Source organism: Falco punctatus (genome assembly GCF_963210335.1).
Source record: "Falco punctatus genome assembly, chromosome: Z".
NCBI classification, from domain to species: Eukaryota; Metazoa; Chordata; class Aves; order Falconiformes; family Falconidae; genus Falco; species Falco punctatus.
In genome coordinates, this window is record NC_137586.1 from 29,788,541 (window position 1) to 29,812,418 (window position 23,878).

A 23,878-nucleotide genomic window follows, 5' to 3' on the forward strand; every position below is an offset into this window, starting at 1 on the left:
ACTGGTTTAATGACTTCTGCTTTATGAAAGTAAAACACCAGGAAGTGTTTTAGCATGTGGTGCCGTGTCCAGAGTCAAGGTTTTGATCCCAGAGAAGCTCTTACTTTTTGTGTAAGATAATGCTTAAGTAATGTATTATCATGTTGCTGTGGCATTCTCTCTTACCCTTTTTATCTTAGGACTGAATAGCCATTGAGCAATAACTTGTTTTCTAACCCTTTTTTCAGAAAGCTTGTAGAACCACCATTATATGGTTTTACAGTTGCTCTGAGTGAAGAATTGTAGCACTAACCTGAGCAAGAATCATGTAGCCACTTCAGTATAACCTTCCCTGCATCAGTTAACCTCTAATTGTTACTACTCCTCTTTCCAGTCCTGCTCCATTTTACAATGTGTTCCAAACTGTTATGTCTTAGTATGCATAAGTAGAGGAAAGTGAGGAGTGACACAAAATAGCAGTGTTGCATTTACTGCTCAGGAGAACCAGTTGCAGATACAGCATGTCCATTAAATTCTAAATAACTTGATCTTGTTGGCAGAGTAAGTGAGGTGGAAGTTTGGTAGGAATTCTGCATCAGAAGGGTTTTATTTTTTGTGGTAGCATATAGATAATGATCCAGGCTTCTTTTATCTTTAACACTGCTGGATTTTGTTTTTGCTTTGTGTACCAGAATGCTTAGAAGTTCTGGAAGTCTTTTCATTATGTAGAACGGTGTAAGTAACATCAGACCAAAGCTTTGAAAAAAGCAATTTAACAGCTTTTGTGCTTTGGACAGTACCAGACTTAGCTTTAATATAGGCAAGTTTAATACAAAATTGTGATGTATTCACACTTTCTTCCTAAAAAGGGAGTAGAAAAAAACAATACAAACATTTGTATCTTGAAACCAGTGAAGTTAGCAGAAGCTTTATGAAATGGTTTTCTATTGAGATCTCTCAGTAGTTTACTTCTTTAATAGAGGGGCATTATACTTTGAAATACTTAGAAAACTGAACTACTCGTTTTCGTGAAAAGACAGAATTATCATACAGGTATTTTAGGGAGTTATATTTCAAATGTAAAGTTAGACGCAAACGAAAATTTTTGTTATACTGCCTTACTGTGAGAAAGTGTAAGCTTTGAATACTTCAAGTTAGGAATTCTTGAAAATAACAGATTAGGTTTACTCAAGGAATGTACTAGTTTTGGCTGGGATAAAGTTGAATGCTAGGATAGGGCTATGTTTTGGATTTGTGCTGAAAGTGTTGTTGATAAGACACTGATGTTTTGGTTGTTGCTGAGTCCTTCTTATGCAGCCTGAAGGCCTTTTCTTCTTCAGACCACCCTGTCAGCAAGTAGGCTGGGGATACATGGAAAGGTGGGAGTGGACACAGTTGGGACATTTGACTCTAACTTACCAAAGGGATACTCTGTACCTGAGCATACCCCTCATTTTATTGCTGAGTGCGTTGGCAGGGAACTGCTGCTTGGGGACTGGCTGCACATTGATAGTTTGATGGTGAGCAATTGTTTTCATTTGCATTGCTTAATCTTTCTTGGGTTTTATTTTCCTCTCTCTTTGTTTTTGTTTTTCTCTATATTCATTAAATTTAAAAAATAATTTCTTTTTAAACTGTTTTTGTCTCAACCCATGAGGCTTTTTTCTCACTTTTACTCTTGTGATTCATCCACCATCCTACTATGGGGGGCATGGGGAGAGAGAGCAAGTGGCTATGTGGTGCTTAGTTGCTGGCAAGGGTTAAACAGCAACAATGACCCAAACATGGTGTTTCTGGACTAAAGGTGCAAAGTGTGCTGCTGGGGAGACAGTAATTGAGTGCTGATTCATGAGCTACATGATAAAAAGTTAATTGCTAAAGCGTTTGGCCACCTCTCTTGTATACATGCGTCCGAAGTACTAATTGGCAGATTTTTGGGGAGCTTGATTTATGTATTAGAGCATATCTTACAGAACAATATTTGCTGTTAAAACATACCACTTATTTTTTTTCCAGTCATAGCATTTTTTTTCCTTTCTTTGTTACTAGGAAGTTAGATAGTTTGTTTCATCAAACAATTAATCAAATAGGTGCTTAGAAGTACAGTATAATGTTCTCATTCATTAACCATGTGTTAAATAGACCAGTACCAATGGAGAAGCAGTAATACATCTATTAACATATTGTGGGACCTGAAAAAGGTTTGAATCTAATGAAACATTGGCAGACTGCTTTTTCTCCCTGAAAAGCCTTGATCTGATTACAAAAAAGGCTCCAGTGTATATTAAGAAAGAGAAAGAAAATGGGGAGTTAATGTTGCTCTCAAATTCACGGGGTTGTGCTGAGAAGCTATTTGTAACATAAGTTGATTTGAGATGAGTTTATATGATAATTGTTGTTAATTTCTTTATGACTAAAGGTGGATAAAAAGAAACTTAGATATGCAAAATTCTTGTCCATATAAGAAATTTAAATTATTCATGTGGAGAGCTGTTAAACTTGTGTTCCTTGAAATCTGGCTAGAATGAAAAATTCATACTGTGCTTTTATAAAACTCTTCTTAACAGTTTCTTAAAAATAAAGTGCTGCATTTGATTTCACTGAATAGATCTCTTAAAGCTACTAATGTGTGTAATTTAAAGTTGTTCTATTATGTGGAAGGGCTTTTTTCCATCTTATTGCTAATTAAAAAAAAATAGGCTTGATAGCGTCCTACAGATAGTCGATGGTTTCTTTCTGTTACCTGCAAAGTCTTTTCTTATGTATCTTCATGGCTTACTGCATGGCATCTGTGCAGTTTTGCATGGATGTTCAAGTGTTCAAGACGTCCAGGTTTGAATGTGCAAGCGTAACCTCTGCTGTAATAAGGAAGAGGTGTGCGAAGAGGTCTCTGTGTAGATGCACTAGCTGCTTTCTGCATGGATGAAGATAAATTGCTAACTGCAAAGATTAGTTAAATATATCTTTTAAACAAATGGTGAGATTATGTCCTTCAAGTGCTTGTAAAAAGCATGTAGGAAACTTTTTTCTTTGGATTCTGTTTACCTAATAGTTATTAGTATGTTTCTATGAAGATAGCAATAGCCCAACAAACTGCAGTCATACTCTTTAAGGATTAGAAGGTGGCTGTGGTGGGAAACACCTCAAGTAGTTATTGCATTCACTTGAGTTGGGATGTCTGTAATAGAGCTTTCTCATATTAGGACATAACCCTTCTTGATTTAATTTTCAGTCTGTATGAAGAGCTTAACTAACCTAATTATGCTTCAATTTTCTGCTATGTTAAGGACACCAAAGTTAGGCCCTCTGCAGTAATGCACCATCACCTCCTTTTTGTTGTTCCAGGAACTTCAAAAGTCTTTCAGTAATACAAAAAAATTGCATAGTTTTAGGAAGTTTAGGAGTTTTAGGAAGGAGTACTGTTACAGAAGAGATATTGTCTGCAACTGTACAAGTGATTCCATTTGCTTTTCAGGTTATACATAAATCATAATACTTACAGTTACTGTGAGATACTAATATTTTGATTTGTTCTGACTCTGTATCAGGCACAGCCATTTTACTTGATGTGTGATCTACTTTCCAGCTGTGCAGCTGATATGTTGAGTGTATGAGAGTTTATGTCACTGTGCTAATACTGTGGAATGATGAAGGCGCAAAAGGGCAAGGCGGGAATAATCACTATATGCAAAGAAGCCATATAGAAAGCGTTTTCTTTCTCTCTTTAGGGCAGTTCCAAAGTCCTCATCACAGGAAAACAGCAGCAGACATCTTTTCCTGACATGAACTGATGTTTTGTGCTATGTGACAGTAAAGAAAAGGGAAATTTTGAGGCCTGTGCAGTGTAGGGAGATGACAGATCTTCCTATTCCTGGGCCTTTAAGTTTTTGATTTTGGGAGAGAGAGGACTCTGGTTTTGGGGGAGAGGGCATGTGTGTGTTTGGTTTTGATTGCATTTTGGAAATGGAGGGCACTGATTCAGTTGAACTCGGATGCAGCTTTTGGATAGCTTAAAATTTTGGGGTCTGTTGTTTTAATACCTTGGCAAAATTTGTTGTTCCCAGAAATACTTGTAAATAAAACCACAAAAATTAGTAATGTTAGCTCTTTGATCTTGGTTTTCAATGTAAAAAATAGCAAAGAAAAAGTTCTGTCTGGCTTGTCCATTATTCTTTCTCTTTCTCTTGAATCTGCAAATGAATGCAAAATTGAGCTTGTAAAGGAAGAATGAAATAGAATCTGATTTACAATGTAACAGCTATGTAAGTGTGAATACTTTACTAATGAACTTTTCATTTGTCAATAAAATAAGGAAGCATAATTCCAGATATTAAAGAAAGTTCTGTCTGTGTCATCACTGACTACACTGTGCATAAAATAGTACCCATGCAAGAAGCTTGAAAGCAGAATCCTGTATAGTATGAATAAAATAAAATTCCCCAAGTTTCTTTTTATATGTATAGTTTTAGTCAAAATTAAAGGAAGGGCCAAGGGGTATATTCAGTTTTTGACAATTTATTTTCAAAGTGGAAAAGGTTACCTAATGTCATTTCTGCAAAAGCCTGTTAGTTCAGAAACAAGTAGTAAAAGTGAAATAAATGCCTGAGATAAATTGCCTATTTTTACTGTATAATTTTGATAACCACTTACAGATTTCCTCTGGTGTCTTACCCTCTTTTCTGTTTACTTAGGCTTCAGGCTCGAATTGCTCACAGAATCCAGGAACTGGAGAACTTGCCTGGTTCTCTGCCCCCTGATCTGCGAACCAAAGCTACTGTGGAGTTGAAGGCACTTAGGTTGCTGAATTTCCAGCGCCAGGTAATGCCTTTTGCTTCTGGAAAATTCTCATAGAGGTCACAGCCAAATGTGTTCATGTAGCAAAGAGTAAATTGGCAAGAGATTTTGCAGTGACACTGAGCCTAAGCGGGAGACTTTGCATGAGAGCAAACTTGACTGATAAGCAAGTCACAAAATGCTCAAGTTTTATTTTGTTTTGTATCCAGAATGTTCAACAGAGTTACGTTAACTTTCTGCTTTGTCTACCAGTCTAAAATGTAACATAGAACTGTGTCTTCCACCATGAACATGGCATTGGTGCAAAGACAAAACAAGAGCTGGACAGATGGCAAGATGATTTTCAACACAAATCCCAACTATATCTTTCTGGATATAGTTCATATAGTTGTCATGTGTCCCTTTGTTTGAGGAAGAGTTGTATGTTGTGTATGCTGTTTCACTGTGATCTGTTTCCAGGATTTCCACTGTGGCACAGAGACTTTGAAAATTAAGTGTAACAAGATCAGACCTAAGATACAAGTTGGATGTTGAACGCATGTATCACCAAATGAATTTTAGAAAAGGAATCACATTGCCAGAGTAATGGGCCTCTTGCCATTGGAAGTGGCAAGAGACTTCAAGCTAGTTTGGAAGAACAAAGATGTGATTTGGCAGGTCAAGCAGAAATACTTCCTGACAGAAGCCTTGGCAGTAGTTGTACCATGATGTCCAAGTCTTCCTTCCCTCTACCCTTGGCATTCCTTTGTAATGAAGTTTTGTCAGAGGTCAGATGAAAACCAGTAGGCTCTCCCTGCTGTACTGCTGGGGACTGTGGCAATACTGTTCTGAGCCCTTAACATTTGTCTCTTCCTGCTGACTCCTGTGCAGCTGACCATGAAATGAGTTGTCAGCTACATTCGGGTCCAGCTCAAGAAAATATGTCATGTATTACTTTGATGGTGTAACATCCTGGGTAGCCCCTTTTGTTGCAGCAGGACAGTCACTGGCAGCATCATTCAGGAAGAAATCATTACAAGTGATTAACACTTGGCCATCATATGGAGACTTAAGATTTGTTTAAGGAGACAGATATAGCTGGTGCAACTGTATAGATGCTGGATCTTTTCAGAATCATAATGGAAAGGGAAGAACAGGCTGGGACATCTTCTGGACTGTTACTGCTTTACTCTGCCATACTAATGTTTAAAGTTGTTCCTCCGTGTATTAAAAATTACGTATGGTTTTTTTAACTATTTCTTTTTTCCCAATGGTAGCTAAGACAAGAGGTAGTAGCTTGTATGCGTCGTGACACAACGCTGGAGACAGCACTGAACTCCAAAGCCTACAAACGAAGCAAGCGCCAGACTTTGAGGGAGGCCCGTATGACGGAAAAGCTGGAGAAACAGCAGAAGATAGAACAGGAGAGGAAGCGTAGGCAGAAGCATCAGGTATTTTAACTTATTAGCTTGGTGCCCCATGACAGAAATGCACCTTCCTTTGCTGTGTGTCTTCTCTATTAAATATTTTATTTACCTTTGAAGTTTCTAAGATTAAAAAAACCCTAAATCATGTGATCAGTAATTGGAAAATTGTAAGATTAAAACTTACGTGTTTGTGATTTTAAGTCTTGTGCTTTGCCCAAGCATCTGCACTAACTTGTTTCTCTTCCTAGGAATACCTGAATAGCATCCTGCAGCATGCTAAAGATTTTAAAGAGTACCACCGGTCAGTTGCTGGGAAAATTCAGAAACTTTCTAAAGCTGTGGCAACTTGGCATGCCAACACTGAGCGTGAGCAGAAAAAAGAAACTGAGAGAATTGAGAAAGAAAGAATGAGGAGACTAATGGTAAGGAGTAGAGGAAGGAATATGGTTATTTTAGGTAAAATTACATGCTGCTTCCTTTCAATATTTCATATGCCATCTCAGTCACACCCATATTTTTTCTTTGAAGAATAAAGCCTCTATAATGCAAAAAGTATAAATCTGAAACTGCTACAGCTTGATTACCTGTATTTCTGTTGATGGTAGTGAATGTGACACTTGATTTTCACCTATAGCTACTTCTTTTTTAAAGGTTTTTGATGGGAGTAATTGTTGTTTTCTACCAGCATGAAAACTTAGCACAGCCACTTCTGTATAACATCACTTAATCTCATTAACTACATATACTAACACTGTTATGTAATTGCAGGGGTATTGGTCCATTATATAAATACTGGACTGTGTTTTATGTCTAGGTTTTTAGTGTTGAAGATTCCATATGATTAACATGTTCATGGCATTACACCACATACTTTTTTTTACATAAAGCTGATCTCACGTGTGAAAGTACATAACCAATAGCAGTAATGAATATAACTTGAAAATTCATAGCAGACAGTTCTACCCATTAACACTGCGGGACCATATTCCTTCCTGCAATTTCATAGTTTTCCCTTCTGTGCACCTGCACAGTACTAGTTGTATCACTCTTAGGATGGAGTAGAATGTTTTTTTGTATAACCATGTCTTTTCAGAATGGTGTGGAACCAATCAGTGGGCTGCCTACATTTCAGGAATTGAAATAGTTCTGGAATTTAAAGTGTAGGCAGTTTAATGCATATGTACAAGTATGTTAGCAAATGGGGTTGGAAAAATTTCTTCAAGATATTGGTTAGCTGTTTTTTAACATTTTATTAACACTTTACAAACACAGAATTGAATTAGAATTGCCATGCTTACTTTGAAACATGCTGGCAAAAAACAATAAGTATCTAATGTGGGTGCAGACGTAAGACAAAACTCTAGTTCCTTTCCAGAATCTATTCCCACCCTGAATAAGGACTGAACAATTTGGTTTTAAAAATCACAAAACAAAATGTAGACATAATTAAATATGATTAAAACTTTACGTGCATTGCATGTAAATGAAGGGCTTGCATAAGAGAATAACAAATGTTTAGGCCCTAGAGCATTTCTTAAAATTACGTAGTAATCAGCATTATAGACTTTTTATAATTAATAATTGCCAGCAGTCTAACTAAGCTTTTAAAAATGTTAAGTATTAGAGAAAGAAAGAGCTGGTTTAAAAAAAGCTAAACTTGATATTTTAGAAATATTTTTGTTTGTTGTAACGTTGAGGTTATGTCAGCCCAGCATGTAGTGTAACAAATAATAAAGATGTCCACTGCTGAAATGTACAAAGTAGATTTGAATGTCCAGAAATGGCACAGGATACCAGTGCTTCCAGAATAGCAGTGCTTTGTCCTAAGACTCCTTCACCTAGGCTGTAGTTAGGTGCTATCATAGATACAGCACTTCACAGGCATTTTCAGTTTGGGGCTTTGTACTCAGAAGTCTTTTCCTCTGCTGCTCTATTAAATCCTTCTGCAAAAGCAAACTGTGTGTTATGTTAGTGGGGTTATTTGGCCCATTTAGTTTTAGTCCAGTTGTGATAAATTCTGAATTTGCACATATGTATTAGTGGTTTTTACAAAAATCTTTTACTCTCAGACGTTTGGTGTGGTCTAGGAAAATGTGCTGTGGCTAAAACTCTTTGAATATCTTTTCAGAATGTTGAATTCATTCCACAGAGTGTCCTTCATTGACTGTGATTAGAAATGGTGATTGTGTCACAGCTCATTAATAGTAATATATACCATATGCAGGGATGGGCATTGGGTATGATTTTAAAAGATACTGTCAAGAGAAGCTTGAATGTATAAAGGCAGTGCCTTGGCTAGATTACGATGACTGCGTATCCACTACTACTGCTACTAGTAGTAGTAGCAGTAGATTGCAATGGCTATATTCAGTAGTAGTAGTAATAATAATAATACTAACAACAACTTAGGTTTTGAGTGTTGTAGTTCTGATGGTTGAGCATTACAACTGAATTTTACAAGCAGTTTTACCAGCTCAGTTTGAACATTACAGCTGTTCTTGTCAACTTTCTGCAGTTCTTATGTCTCTCCACAGAGGCACAAGGGTTTTTTAAACTCCTAGCGTGCTGTCTTCTAAAGTAATCATCTTTAAAATGTTTCTGACTCATGTTTGGTTTTTATAAGGCATCATGTACTTTGTTTTTTTAGCCAAAATTGACAAAGCTGTGTCTGCTGCTTTTCTTCTGTTCTGGCATGCTCAAATGCTGCATTATTATCTTCACAGCACATGAAAGTAGTATTTCCTTGTATGTCTTACCTTTAACATTTAACACAGTGCCATAAGGATGCAGAGTTGCCAGAATGACTCAGAGATATGGCTTATCTGGTGAATCCTGTCTCTGATAGTGACCTGTATCAAAGATGAAATAACATCAGAGTGGAAAGATAATAGATGATTATCTGCCCAAAAGAAAATTCTCTTCTAACACCTAAAAGAAAAAGATTTGTATTGATACTGGAAAAATGACTAAGTGCAAGTTCACATCCAGCTCCGATGTTCTTCCTCTGGGTATGGGCTACCTGCACTACATGTTCTTGAAAAATCATCTCTGTAGGAGACATCTGTTTGATGTGACTTCCTCCTCCCTTACCTGTTGTAGCTGCTCTAGATTTTCTGATCATTAGGCTGTGAGAGTAGGAGATATTTAGAATCATAGAGTCCCTGAATCCCAGCGTCACTCAGGCTGACAAGGAGTGCTCTAGTCCAACGACCTTCCCAAAGCAGTGTCAGATCGAGTTCAAAGCAGGTTGCTCAAGGCTTTTTTCAGTCATGTCTTGAAAACCTCTAAGGTCTGAAATGGTACAACTTCTCTGCCTGTTCAGGTCCTTCTGAAGTGTAGCCCAGCCCTTGCGCATATTGACTAGCTTCCCCTAGTTTCATGTCATCTGCAAACTTGAATAGGGTTCCTCCATCCCTTCCTCTGGGTCACTGATCAAGATGTTAATATGCCCCAGGATTGACCCCTGTGATAATCCCTCTTCTTACTGTCTCCAGATAGTGTAACCCTCAGCCACCCTGGGGAGAAGGACTTGAGGGTATTGGTGGATGAAAAGCCGAATGTGAGCCAGCAGTGTGAGCTCGCAACCCAGAAAGCCAATTTTATCCTGGGCTGCATCAAAAGAAGCATGACCAGTAGGCTGAGGGAAGTGATTCTCCCCTTCTGCTTGGCTCTTGTGAGAGCGTTGTGTGTTCAGCTCTGGGGCCCCAGCATAAGAAGCACATAGGCCTGCTTGCGCAGGTCCAGAGGCAGTCCTTGTAGATGATCAGGGGACTGGAGCACGTCTCCAAGGAGGACAGGCTAAGAGAGTTGGGGTTGTTTAGCCTGGAGAAGGGAAGGCTCTAGGAAGACTTTATAGCAGCCTTCCAGTACTTAAAGGGGGGCTACGGGAGAGATGGGGAGGGACTCTATCAGGGAGCATAGTGATAGGATGAGGACGCCTGTTTTACATAGAAAGAGGATAGATTTAGATGAGATGTAAGGAAGACATTCTTTACTGTGGGGGTGGTGAGGCACTGGAACAGGTTGCCCAGAGAAGTTGTAGATGCCCAGTCCCTGGAGGTGTTCAAGGCCAGGTTGGATGAAGCTTTGAGCAGCCTGATCTAGTGGAAGATGTCCTTGCCAATGTAAGGGGGGTTGGAACAAGATGATCTTTAAGATCCCTTCCAACCCAAACTGTTCTGTAATTCTGTGATTCTGTGAGCTGTTAACATAAATGTATGACCCTGTGAGCCTGATCATATGATCTTTACCCGTCTAGTTGTCCCCCGATGCAGGTCATAATGACCTAAGATAACACATGATTGTTGATATGGGAGTAGGTTGGTGTTTCTTTTGAAGCATTTCTGTCATGGTTGGTGTCTATTTTGTATTGCTAGGCTGAAGATGAAGAAGGCTACCGCAAGCTGATTGACCAAAAGAAAGATAGACGCCTGGCCTACCTATTGCAGCAGACAGATGAGTATGTGGCTAACTTGACTAACCTGGTATGGGAGCATAAACAGGCACAAGCAGCCAAAGAGAAGAAGAAGAGAAGGAGAAGAAAGAAGGCAAGTAATTACAGCTGATATTTTTAGGCCATGTCTCCTTCAAGTCCAATTTTAATATTAATAATTGTAGAGATACCCAGTTGACATACACATACCAAAGTATCTAAAGTCATCTACATGGCCAAATTCTTCACACTGAAGGAACTCATCTATCTCCACTGAAATATGTAAGAAATTTGCTATCATTGATTCCAAAGAAGGTGAAAAGGAGGCAGGATTAGAAAATCGTGGACTGTTAACATTGATTCACTGATAAACTTTCTGTGCTACAGGCAAAATTGGGTGTGACATGTAAATTAGGATTGAAGTACCCAAAAAGGATCCAGTGGATCCAAAACACTGTATGCAGAAGATGGGAAAAGTCTGGTCTGTGTAGCTGTTTCATACAGAGTAACTTTTTTAAACCTCCACGTTCTACACTTGGCTCAGTCCATTTTGTAGGACCACTGGAAATGACTAGAGGGAAAGAACTTGCGTAGGTTTATTATAGCAAATGGGTATTCTGCCAATAGTATTATTCATAGTGCGTTCTTAACATTTAATTGAAGCTTTTCAAAATTACCTTTCTTCATATGAAATATCTTACCTTGTGAGAGACTCTCATTGTGGAAACCGAACAGTGCTATTTTCAAAACAGCAATTGTGTGTGTGAAATAATCATTAACTAATGATTTGTCATTTTTGTGACCTCTGAGTACCTTTCATCTTTTGCAAGTTGAATAAGAGGATTTTTATAATGCTTTTCCATGCCTGATTTGCTAGTAATTGTTAATGCAAATATAAACTTCATATTTACATGGTTTACAAGCAGCACTGTAAATATGCTAATAAATTCCAGCAAATGAAAAATTCTAATTTTGGAAATTAAAAAATGCTCCATGTTTTCTCCTGTCCCTCTCTAAAACCTCCGTACTTTTTGTTGAGAGCATGTTCTTAACATAGGAACAATCCCTTGCCTACAAAGTTAAGACATAACTTAAATGGGGTTGTTGACCTACATTACCAGTGAGAACAGACCTGATTTTAATGTATGGAATTTTCAGTAGAGATAATCCTTAATGAGATAGTGTGTGAAGTAAATGCACTGCTCTAATGAAAAATATTAATTCCTTCAGCAATTTCTATGTCAGTTTAGCTGAAGTATGTATGAGGAACACAGAGTCTCTTCTGGCCATATCAATAAAGACATAATTTTCTGTCACTGAAGTAAAGGGAAATAGGCCCCACAAATATTCAGCGCTTATAAATATCCTAGTCTAAAATGTAAAGGAAGATAAGCAGAAAAAAAATCTCAGCTCTGTCTTGATCATCTGTAGATTTTTGTTTGTAATTAAGTTCTTTCCACCAAGCTTTTGTTCAGCTGTCAAGGATATAGGAATGTACATAAATATTATTCTTTGTTTTAATTTATAATTCTCTGAATTAGTTGTCCGTGGCTGCAGCACTCATTGAAATTGGTGGGCACTGTGTCTTTTTCCAAGTCATACACTTCTAATACACTTTTATGATTTGCAATCCATGTAAACACAGTTTAATCTACTAACACACATAATTAAATGTCTTGTACTTAAGAGAAATAAGATAGAAGAGTTCTTAGGTTTTTCTCGTAGAAGTAACAATGAGGCAGTAGGTGATGAAGAAGTACTTCTTGTCTTTGCCAGGCTCAAGTTATATAATATCCAAGTGAACCCTACATTCTTACAAGAATAAAATTTCAGCTTAGTCCACTTTTTCTCTGCGATACAGCTTGGGGAATTTTAATGGTAGATTTTCCCTCTTTGCTTTTTTCACATTCCTGTGTTTGTGTCTTCTGTCTCCTGCCTCCTGTTCAGCTAGTGTTCCACATTCTCACTGCAGTCATGGATAAATAAAAAAACACTCCAGATGGAATTTTCATCTGATAGGATAGTTTAACTTGCATGTTGCTGTGCAGCCTTTCACCTTTATACATAGGAGTTTTTCCTGTCACTATACAGAGAATGAAGAAAATGTAGCTTTCTACTTCCATAAAATTGGTATTTCCTTGTCAAGGATTAAATTGTCAAGATTAAAGATGTGTTTGCATAGCCCAAAATATAAGTGCGAGATATCTGTCATTATTTACATTTATCTCCTTTGTAGCATAGGTTTGTGCTTTCCAAAATGTTTGTTAACTATAAGTTGTAAAAGTTTCTGATCTTTGCACAGTGAGTAACACTGATGCTTACTGTTCATTTGTGGTGGTGTGTTTGAAACACCACGTAGATGATCAGGGGACTGGAGCACATCTCCAAGGAGGACAGGCTAAGAGAGTTGGGGTTGTTTAGCCTGGAGAAGGGAAGGCTCTAGGAAGACTTTATAGCAGCCTTCCAGTACTTAAAGGGGGGCTACGGGAGAGATGGGGAGGAACTCTATCAGAGAGTGTAATGATAGGATGAAGACATCTGTTTTTTGTTTTGAGTTGTAAGGTTCTTTCCATTGATTGGAACAATTATTATATGTTAGAGGGCAGTGTCATGTGCAAAAGAATGGACCCCTCTCCTTTTGTTTATCCAATTAAAAAATAACCTCACTCAATGTAACTTGTTCAGCCAAGACCAGATATGTGGTACTGTAATTTATTCTGCCCCTCTGTTTAAACTCTTCAGTTTTGGTAAAGTTCCTTTCTTTGTCAGCAGACACATCTGCTGCCCAGGAATGCTGAAGAAAGCAGTCTGCAAGCTTATTGCATTGGGCAGGACCAATGACATTTGTGTAGCTCAGTGAAGTCCTTATAAGCCTCAACTGCAGGTTATTTTTTGTATATTAAAAAACATTATACTTCATAAATATTTTAAAAGTTTTAGACTAGAATCAAGCTTAGCCAGATTTCCATTTTTGGTAATACTAGTGAAAGGGTAGAACAAAGGTAATTAGGCATGTGTCCAGAAGTAAAAAGGCTATGCAAAATAAATAAAAATAAACTTTTTTAAAATGTAGAATTGACCCATATCTGCTGCTGCATATTCATTTGAAGTTCATGCCTTGGGAAATGGACTTTAATGGCAAAGACAAAGGCTCAAGGCTTGATCTGAAGTGGATATTGAGGATCATCTCCATATTCGGAAGTCAGCTGTTCCTGAAGTATACTTCTTAAAAAAAGAAAAAACTGGATTATCTGAATTTATCACACACATTAATGATACTTGGGGTTGTTTATCTATAAAACACAATTTAAGAGATCTGGTCTTGTTGTTAGTCTGATCTGTTTACATTGGTAACCAAAATAAAACTGTGCCGTAGTACTACAAACCCAGCACTGTGACAGGAGCAGAAGCTGTATTCTATCCTTTCTTGCTCATTGTCAGAATTGTTTAGGAAAATTCCAATTCAAAAGCAAACTATGTCTTCCATTTTCAAATACTATCCTGACATTTTTAAGTAGGGTAAATGAGGACAGACTTTGATGAAGTTACTGCTTATTTCTTGTAGGGGTGCCTGGCGAGAAAAAAAGAAGTATCTAGCTTACTCCAGTTAAGAACTCCAGCATTCTTTTCATTTGTAATTTGAGTAATTGTGGTCTAGACTTTATTGAGATATAGTGCAAGGAACTCCCAAAATACCCATTCTCGTTAGTTGTCAGACACCCCAAAATTGTGTCCATACTCAAAATGAAAGTGCCTACACCAATATACAGTTTGTGATATATGGTAACACCTCTGAAATGAAGATTAAAGCACTTTAGAGGGAATGAATAGTAAATCACATGAAAATTAATTACTATTTTATTTGTATTAGCACAGTCTGTAAGCAACTGAGCTTTAGGTCCAGACCAGCAATTCAGTAGGCTAGCCATTTCTTAAATGCAGATCTATGACAGTGACTAGAGGTGTTGCATGTACCCTATTCATGCTAGTAAATTGTTTGTGTGTGTGCTAGTAGTTCTGAGCCTAGCTCTACCTATATTCAGCCATGCCTTAAATTACATGCATCCCAGGCTATTCAGGAATGGAATGAAACATATTCATGGTCCAAAATGCTTCTATTATTTAAAGTGTTCTCTCTATGCTTGTAATCTGACTGTGATATTTTCACTTCTTTATTTGATGTAGAAGGCTGAAGAAAATGCAGAAGGAGTGGCATCTGGTCTTGGTCCTGATGGAGAGGTATGAATTTTACAGGGTAGTTTTTTTGGTTGTGTTTTTAAAACTTTCTAGTGATTGTTCCGTATGCCATTGCTATAGCTTAAAAAAAAATAAAAATCATGACAACAAATGTTCTAAGAAGAGCAGTTTATGACCAGAAATAAAATTTATCTAGATTAACATTTATACTAGCCTGTTTCTATTCAGAAAGTTGAAGACTAAAAAAAAATATTGTATCTATCACTGAGTATGCTGAAGAATCCCTCTTACCTTTATTAATGCTTAAGCAGTCTGTGTGTATACATAATTTACTCAATAAAATGAAGTTATAAACACTATATATTCTAGCTTTTCATTTTTGTGAAATATATTGTTGACATTGCACATAATTACCTTTCAGAGACAGGACAGACTATACTATTGTGATGGCTTAAGAGATCTGAAAGTTCTTTCTTCCTCAGAAGCAAATGGAAATAAGTAATTTTTCTGTGTCATTCTTTGAATAATATTTTTCATTCAGTAGCAGAGAATGTGCTGCCTCATGAAGAGCTATTTTGCCAATGTCATTTTTCTGTTCCATCTTATTTTTATATAAAAACTTTAGAATTGTATTTATTGTTTTAATTTTGGTCTTTTTTATACTTGCAATTGATACTTCTGCTGATTAGTTCAAAATTATAGCAAAATCCTTTAATATAGTTAGGTTGCACAAGGAAAATGCAGCTAATGTTCCTGTAACTTCATTATCTATGGAAATGGAGTACATTTTATACTCTATCAGTCACTGTATTTTTAACTGTTCAGAATTATTTTTTCTTATTCACATATATGTACTAGGAAAAGATTCTTCAGTAGAAGCGGTAGTAGAAGGCAAAATGTTTTTCAGGTAGAAAATCTGTGATTGAACAGGGCAAAGAAATAACAGAAGTAATTATGCTACTCTGGTTTTGTTAAAGCACCAGAATAAGTAAAAGTTTTTGTTATTGCAGATGCTTTATCAGCTTAATTGAAGAAGTGAGGACAGTGAATCTTTAAAATAAGCATTCTTTACTTAAAAAGTTAGCTAAATTGTAACATCCTTGTTTCTCCATGTAAGAGAAAAAGTCATAAGGTTAGCATATGCTTTCTTGTTACAGATGTGTATTGGTATAAATAACAGAATTAAATGACTATAAACATACATACCTTGTGTCTTGTTTCACAGAAGCCAACAGTTTATTCTTTTCCATGCTGCTCTTGTTAATTTATTTGTAGTACTGTTATGTATTTGTAGATGTCACATAGAATATGCTACATACAGAAATACTGTGACCCAGCGTTTGCTTGATAGCTATGTGAGAAGGTGTGACTTCTAATAACAAAACTACACTGCTTGTTCAGATCTGGAATTTTGGAGGTGCTATTAGTTCTTTTAATTGTGTATGACCAGCATGAAATTCAGTTGCCTTATGTTATAAAATTTCATTTTAATGTTTAGCCCATAGATGAAAGCAGTCAGATGAGTGACCTTCCAGTCAAAGTGACTCACACTGAAACAGGCAAAGTTCTTCTTGGACCAGAAGCACCAAAAGCAAGTCAGCTGGATGCCTGGCTGGAAATGAACCCCGGGTAAGTAGTTAGGATACAAGCAGGCTGCTTTTTCTATTTACATTAATGTTTTTCATAGGCTTCTTTTAATTATTCTTTTTCCTTTTTTATCTCCCCTCCCTTCCTTCCCACTCCCCCCTTTTCATGTATTATGTGTAAACTGAATACGAGATCTAGTGAATCTAATCCCTCCTCTTGTTATCAGTAATTCATAATCTTTCTGTCATCTTTTTACAGCTATGAGGTTGCTCCCAGGTCAGATAGTGAAGATGAGAGTGGCTCTGAATATGAGGAAGAGGTGTGTATCTTTAAAAAAAATAATGCGACCAGTCGCACAGTAAAAAAAACAATTACTTATTCTATGTGATATTCTCCTCTTTTTCGTAAGGAAGGAAGGGAAACTGGTAGCAGATGTGTAGGTGTTTTAAGAATAATACAAATAGGAAATTAAACTTAATCAAATTCTTTCCAGTTCAGAGCAGTTGCCCTTTTTATATGCCATATATGCCTAATGGGTAATCAGAGTTAGGAAAAATAAATATTTTACTCTGACTATTAATGATCATTAACCAGAGAATATAAGCAGATTCCAGAAAAGAGTGTTTTGTGGCATTGTGCTGAATGAAGTTAACATCTCTAATGTCTATGTATTGGAGCTTTTATTGGCAATCTTGAATAACACAGTTATTTATTTATTATGTTTATTGAAAAGTTTGGGATTATGTCAGGGATTTAGGTTCAGACAGTTCAGGACAAGCTATTTGATTCAGTATTTTAATGGTGATTTAAATACTATTATTACAAAAAATCTAAAAATAATCTTAAAATTAACACACACAAAAATTCCAGCCCTGCAGGATCATAATGTTAGATACTATAAATAATCAATACTGCCACTTGCATAGCGTTTTTCAGACAAGTACTTTCTAAAGGAGAGGAAAACTGAGAAATGGAGAAGGACCGTGTTCAGTCAACAGGCTGGTAGCAGACTGAGGTATAGAATTCAGATGTAAGTCCAGCAGGCTTTACAATACTAGACCAGTTGACCACTGAAACTGACTGGACTGTATGATGTTAAGGTACATGCCTTTGTAGGACTAATTAGTGGTAATGTAATTCTACAAGACTTGTAGTGTTAAGATAGGAAGGGAGGGTCTGATACCTGTCAGATTCTAGAAGGAATGTTAAAAGAGGTGTGCCCACATTTTTAGCAGACTCTTTAGCGGCAGTGTTTTCTAGGGCTGGCGAGTTCATTCTTAGGAAAATACACTTGCAGAAATCACAGCAGTATTTTTTTTAGCTTCATAAGTGAGATTTTAAATTGTTGGTTATCAGTTGCAACTGTAGCCAGAGGACTTTAAAGTTATTTTAAAAAAAGTGAAAACGTGGTGTGTTTTTCAAAAATTAAGAACCTAGAACCCTAAACCAGCAGTTCTTGGCAGTTTTTCAAGCTTTATTAAATTATCACACAACTGGAATATGATATAAACATATATATGGTATTGGAATCCTCTTCATGAATGCAGTAAACCCAATAAGGCTTTTAAAAGTAAGATCGTGAAAAGGGAAATTGCTTCTTATTTCAAAGTATCATGACTTCCTTTTGGTTAATACATGTCAAAATTTACCTTCCTGTTATGCTGCAGTGCAATTCTGTTGCAGAATAGGTGTAAATTTAACTTTGTGCTTCAGGTTTCTGTCATAAAGCATTAACCAATGAAAGCTACCAATATGTGAATGCCAGTTGAAAGTATGACTTAGGACAATGCTGCGCTTCCCAGGACCTCTGTTCTTTTTCTGTATTCTGTAGGATGATGAAGAAGAATCAAGCAGGTTAGAAGCAGATGAGAAGATACTCCTGGATCCTAACAGTGAGGAAGTTTCTGAGAAAGATGCAAAGCAAATCATTGAGTGAGTGTTCTTTATATGCTGTTTTCTGTTAGAAATTGTGATTTCTTACAGTGGCATTTCTCAAGAGTAAATTGCTGTAGATTAAAGGGAGTTGTGGTAGCTTCTCTGGCATGAACACCCGCAGGAAAAGGAATATGGTCATTTGGTATTAATTGTGTCCTACTTATAAAGAGCTTGCACCCTTTGGTGTACTTGCCATGGTTGGGGATTTGCACTTTCTTTAGACATACATATGTGAGCTGTGGTCAAAAAAGCTGTTTGTGGGAATTCACTTTAGTTCTTTTTCTGCTTTCTAGGACAGCCAAACAAGATGTGGATGATGAATATAGCATGCAATATAGTGCTAGAGGGTCTCAGTCCTACTACACTGTTGCTCATGCGATCACAGAAAGGGTGGAAAAGCAGTCTTCTCTTCTTATTAATGGCACACTAAAACATTACCAGGTGAGAAATCATTAAAGCATTAAAATATTTAAAATTTAGAATTATGCTCAACATTTCAATGTGGTATTTCAAGTGGCAAACTGAAAATGTGTTAAGAAATGCAAGATCTCTAGTAGGTTAGAATTTGGGAATTACATGGACAAAGCAATGGCCATTACCTATCATAGATAATGTTTCATACACACTGCTTGAATAACAATACCAACTTTCTGTATATACCTGTAATTTTTTTTTTCATTGCAGACCAATAATATTTTGGTTTTGCTATCCTCATTGACTGACCTGGAATTTCAGTTCTGTTCATTGTTTTCATTTGTGGTGTGTTAACAATATTTTTCTTCTTCCAATGTTCAAAAATTTAGGATTTTATTTTTTAAGATCCCAGTATTTCAGTGCAGTGATAGATGAAACTTGGAAACAAAATACTTTACTATGGAAACCGATGTCTCACATTCTTTACAGACGTGCATGGATTTAGTAACTAGGAACTTGTGTGCTGACCTAAGCTAGATTCATATATGATTGAACATGTCCTTGGTACGTTTTCAACATTTCTTCTATTGTACAGCTTTATAGGAAACTCCAAGAGCCTGTATCTTTTCTGCAGTCAGAACATTATTTCTACATCCACATACAAGAAAGAATAATACTTACTGAGATGTCATAAAGGTGTATTGTGTATCTGTCTCTACTTCCAGAGAACTAGGAAGAAGACTGTTTCCTAAGTACAAAGCATTATGATTACAGCCCCCAGCTTCCTGTGCTCCTTAGCATTGCCATCTATTACAGTAGCTTGTTTAAATAATACAAAGTTCAAGAGTTAAGGTGGTTTGTCTTTCCAAAGCATTTTAGTATGTTTATATTGGGTTCCTAACTGTGGGACATAGTGGGATAACAAGGCAAATGAACAAATGCTGAAGAGTGTTCATACTGGGTGTACAGAAGAGAACAGTGCTGCTGTAGAGCAGGGCCTTAAGAGGTTTTCATTCACTCACCATATAAAGCCTTGAGCAACCTAGTCCCAAGGCTAGACCTGCTTTGGGCAGGATATTGGCCTAGAGACTGCCTGAGGTCTATTCCAAACTGAGTAATCCCATGATCCTACTTGTTCATAGCAAAACTCCATCTGAATTTGAATTCTGCTCTGAATCCTTAGCACTTCCAGGTGTCTCACTGTGAGCCCTCAGCAAAGAGAGGAATATGTCATTCAGGGGCTGATTTTGAATACAATAGGTTAACTAACTTTTCTGGCACCACTGAGGAACATCATGACTGAGACAAGATAGAATCCAACCATATAGAGATATATGCCACATTGTCAGCTATGATGCCCTCTTTATTTCTGCTGCCTCATTGTCAATATGTTATCCCCCTTGTGCACCCGGTGAAGCAGGGAGCCAACAGACACAGTCAGACACCACCTTTACTGCGTAATCATGATTCATTGTCTGGGAAAGTTTACCCGATGTACTAAATGAATAGTGTGTAACAGTACTGATTTGATGGTCATATTGGCTTAAAGTGCTCATGGATGGGAAATTAAGATTGTGGTAATTCCTTTACTTCCTAAATTGTAATTTCTTATGGAGCACAAAAATATTCTTAAATTATGCAGATCCGTGTTTTGCAATGCAATTTCCCTGTGTGCCACAAAGCAAAATAAAATGCAGTTACACAGACACTCATACAGGGCATGCCAGTTAAAGCAGGTCCTTTGACTACTCACTATGATATCTAGCAACTGAATAATTAGATTTGTTCTTTGTGGTGTCTGTTCTATATATGATTGCACCAGAGGTAAAAGGTAGACTTGTCTAAGGAGCTTTATGTCAGGAGCATTGAGGCTTGGCTTTGGTTCTAGCAAGAATGTTCTTAAGGAGACTGTTCTGTGACTCTCTCCTTCACTCCTTGTATTTCCCTGTCCTCTAGATTTTACATACTTCTTCCTTTTCAACTTTTTTTTCTGATTTTCCATGTTTCTTACTGTCAAGTTTGGTCAGATTGTCTCTTCCTTCATAGCGGTATGTCAGTGGAGAAAGTTCAATGACATAGAAGAGACAGTTTTCTTATTCCCAATTCTTAAACTGCTTTGAAAGTGGGACATAAAGGTGCAGAACAAATTCAGAACAAACTCTTGGTGGCCTGAGTATTTCATAACTAAACAGAAATCAGTCAGCAATGTACATAGAGCTAGTAAATTGGCAACATTATTTTGGATACTCTCTTATAGGAGCAATAGGTTACTTCAAGCATATAGTGTTTTCTCTCTGAATTTTCTTAGGCTTCTTAATTTACTTCTCTCTCCACGTGTGGGACACAGCAGAAGTCTGGGTCTTAGAAGCAAACACTTACTTTGCACTTGCATCAGTAATGAGATACACAGATATGTGGAAGTCTGTGTGACAAGGGAATGATCCGAGTCAGTGCTTTCTAGCAGTATTCCTTGGAATGTGAAATTCTGTTATGTAGACATTTCTTAGCTACAGTACTCTGGCTTCCTTCTGGCTCTGGGATTTTCTGCAGAAGGTGTAACTGAACAAAGGGGGCGTACTCTGACATGTGAAGGTCTGGACAGCAGACATAAATGGATGTGCTCCATGAGTTTTAGCATACCAGTGATGCAATTGGCAAGTGTGAAGCTTACATCCCAGACTTGATGGGTTTGGTTTTGAAAGATTTTAATTGACACAGGGAAATGCCATGAAATACACACAGAAAGTAATACATGTGTTAGTACTGAAATTGAAGAACAAACTTATAATGTGAAGTGTTTATCAGCCTTACATGTGAGTGCCTGTGTTGCTTTGTATGCAGTACACAAAAACCTCCATCTATGAAATCTGACTTCATATTATGGGCTTTGCTAAACAGGAGTGATGATTTCCATATAGCTGTTACAAGAAATGTAACTTGTTTTGTTTTATTGTTTTTTCTTGTGGTTTGGGTTTGGTGGTTTTTGTTTGGGTTGGTTTTTTTGGTGTTTTTTTTTATTTTTTTGTGGCGGGAAGGTGTTAAGATAGCTGGGGATCCCTGTGCATATAGTAGTATTAAAGGAAATTGAACATCTAAGTAGGCAGGGACATCAGAACTTTGGTTCTGTAGTACTGGTATTAATTAGTGTGGGTTTTAATAACTGAAACTACTGCTCTTCATTTCAGCTCCAGGGACTGGAATGGATGGTTTCGCTCTATAATAACAATCTGAATGGAATTTTAGCTGATGAAATGGGCCTGGGAAAGACAATACAGACTATTGCACTCATCACTTACCTGATGGAGCACAAAAGACTCAATGGCCCCTATCTCATCATTGTTCCTCTTTCGTAAGTAAAGGTTCCCTCTCTGTTAATCGTTCTAAGCATTGCAGATGTGTGTTCTGAATACACCAACTTGTTTTTCAAGTAATGATACTACCAGAGATGCACAGTGGCATTACACTGAGCATGTAGTCAATGTTTACTTTGACATTTCTTTTCACGTAATTGTCTGGCTTTGGAAGGGTGAACAGAAGGCTGATAAAGCGCTTGATGCCATCAGTTTCTGTCCACTCTTTTCGCAAGCTCGTAGTGAATTTACTGTAATTCACTCTTAAGCCACAAGAGGGGGATATTTTTTTCATATTACAACCGTGCGGTTCCCCATACAACTTATAACTGATATTAAAAATCTGTTGCTTAATTCTTTAAACAACTGGCACCTTGATGATACCAAGTAGTCATGCTTTAATGAGGTTGGATGATCTTTTAAGTACTGTTTAACTAGCCCGGGACGTAGCTTTGGTGAATGATACTCACACTTTGGTCAGGTGTCCAGTTCGTGATTGTTTATGGTGCTTCCACCTTTTGCTTTTCCTTAGCTTTCCAAGATGCTGCTTGTTTTATACATTTCTCTTAATGCATTTTCCTTTCTCCAAAGGTGAGGTGTGGGTTTTAGTGATTTCTAGTGCTGTGTTTAAAATAAAAACTGTCAGGCATTATAAAACTGATGCAGCATATTGAGGGGTTGTTTGCATATTTTTGTAAGTGACTTGATTGATGTGCAGAAGCTCCCTGGCCTTTTGTTAGATAATTTGTCTGCTAGTTGTGCTGAGCGTGCAAATGTGTTGTAGGACTGGGATAAACTTTATTCGTGGCCATCTCTTTTGATTTCTTTTGAGGTATCTTGTCTTCTGGCTGCAGTAGTAACTGATTGACTAACATAAATACCACAGCTATGCATAATTATATGAATACAAATTATGAGATCTAGTGTGAAAAGAAGTGATTGGGAGAAGAAGTATCTGTACAAGTAATACAAAATTAAAAATAAGGGGGAAATGTTATTCATATTTGATTTCACATGGGCACAGTAAAAAAATGTGATTTATTTTAAGTTCTTGGTAATGATTTTTCTTATGTTCTAAAAGAAAGCAGCAGAAATTACTTTCCTGTATGTATTTTAAAAGCAGCCTTTCCCTGCCTTTTCTTAATAGCTGGCACTGTTGTCATCACAGGTCCAGTAAGAGAAATTAAAAGAAAACAAGGCAAGCAACTGAAAAAACTCAAAGCTATTTTTTGCTGCTATATCATGATAACAACTAGCCTAGCTATTAAAACCTAACTGTTGTGATCAAACAGCAGAAACACTGTGCAAAAACAGACCTGTATAGTGGCACTGGGTGGCATTATGAGTGGTTTTACTTGAGTAGAACACAGATGAACTAATCAACTTCATGAGGCTGTATCTGAAAAATTGTAACATCAGGTTTTGGATGATAGGTAGTATAAAAGAACTTAAAAATCTGATTTTTGTTCCTTTGTTATCATTTTAATATGCTCCAAAATACCAAGATGCATGCAAAATACTACTCTGAATTGCTTTCAAAGAGGCCCCTGAATGTGAGCTGAAAACACTTTTTTCTGTTTACTACCTTCTCAGAGGTGCTTGTATTTTATTACAGTATATAAAATGCATTTTTGAAAATACACTTGGAAACATTTATAAAGTATTACCTGCCAATGCTGAAATATATTACCTTTTCTTTATTATCTCTATGATAGGACTTTATCCAATTGGACATATGAATTTGACAAATGGGCTCCTTCTGTGGTGAAGATATCTTACAAGGT

The 23,878-nt window shown here is 36.9% G+C and overlaps 1 protein-coding gene across 5 annotated transcripts in view; it reads left to right on the forward strand.

Moving 5' to 3' along the window:
- Positions 1 to 23,878, forward strand: part of SMARCA2 (SWI/SNF related BAF chromatin remodeling complex subunit ATPase 2) — a 120,204-nt gene that overhangs the window by 38,176 nt on the left and 58,150 nt on the right. For all 5 annotated transcript variants that reach the window (XM_080371465.1, XM_080371469.1, XM_080371467.1 and 2 more), the window contains 11 exons: positions 4,671 to 4,797; positions 6,030 to 6,203; positions 6,428 to 6,601; positions 10,556 to 10,726; positions 14,797 to 14,850; positions 16,307 to 16,437; positions 16,654 to 16,714; positions 18,227 to 18,327; positions 18,624 to 18,771; positions 21,930 to 22,093; positions 23,810 to 23,876. In XM_080371465.1, the coding sequence (XP_080227591.1) occupies positions 4,671 to 4,797; positions 6,030 to 6,203; positions 6,428 to 6,601; positions 10,556 to 10,726; positions 14,797 to 14,850; positions 16,307 to 16,437; positions 16,654 to 16,714; positions 18,227 to 18,327; positions 18,624 to 18,771; positions 21,930 to 22,093; positions 23,810 to 23,876 (1,372 nt within the window). The remainder of the gene's footprint in view (positions 1 to 4,670; positions 4,798 to 6,029; positions 6,204 to 6,427; positions 6,602 to 10,555; positions 10,727 to 14,796; positions 14,851 to 16,306; positions 16,438 to 16,653; positions 16,715 to 18,226; positions 18,328 to 18,623; positions 18,772 to 21,929; positions 22,094 to 23,809; positions 23,877 to 23,878) is intronic.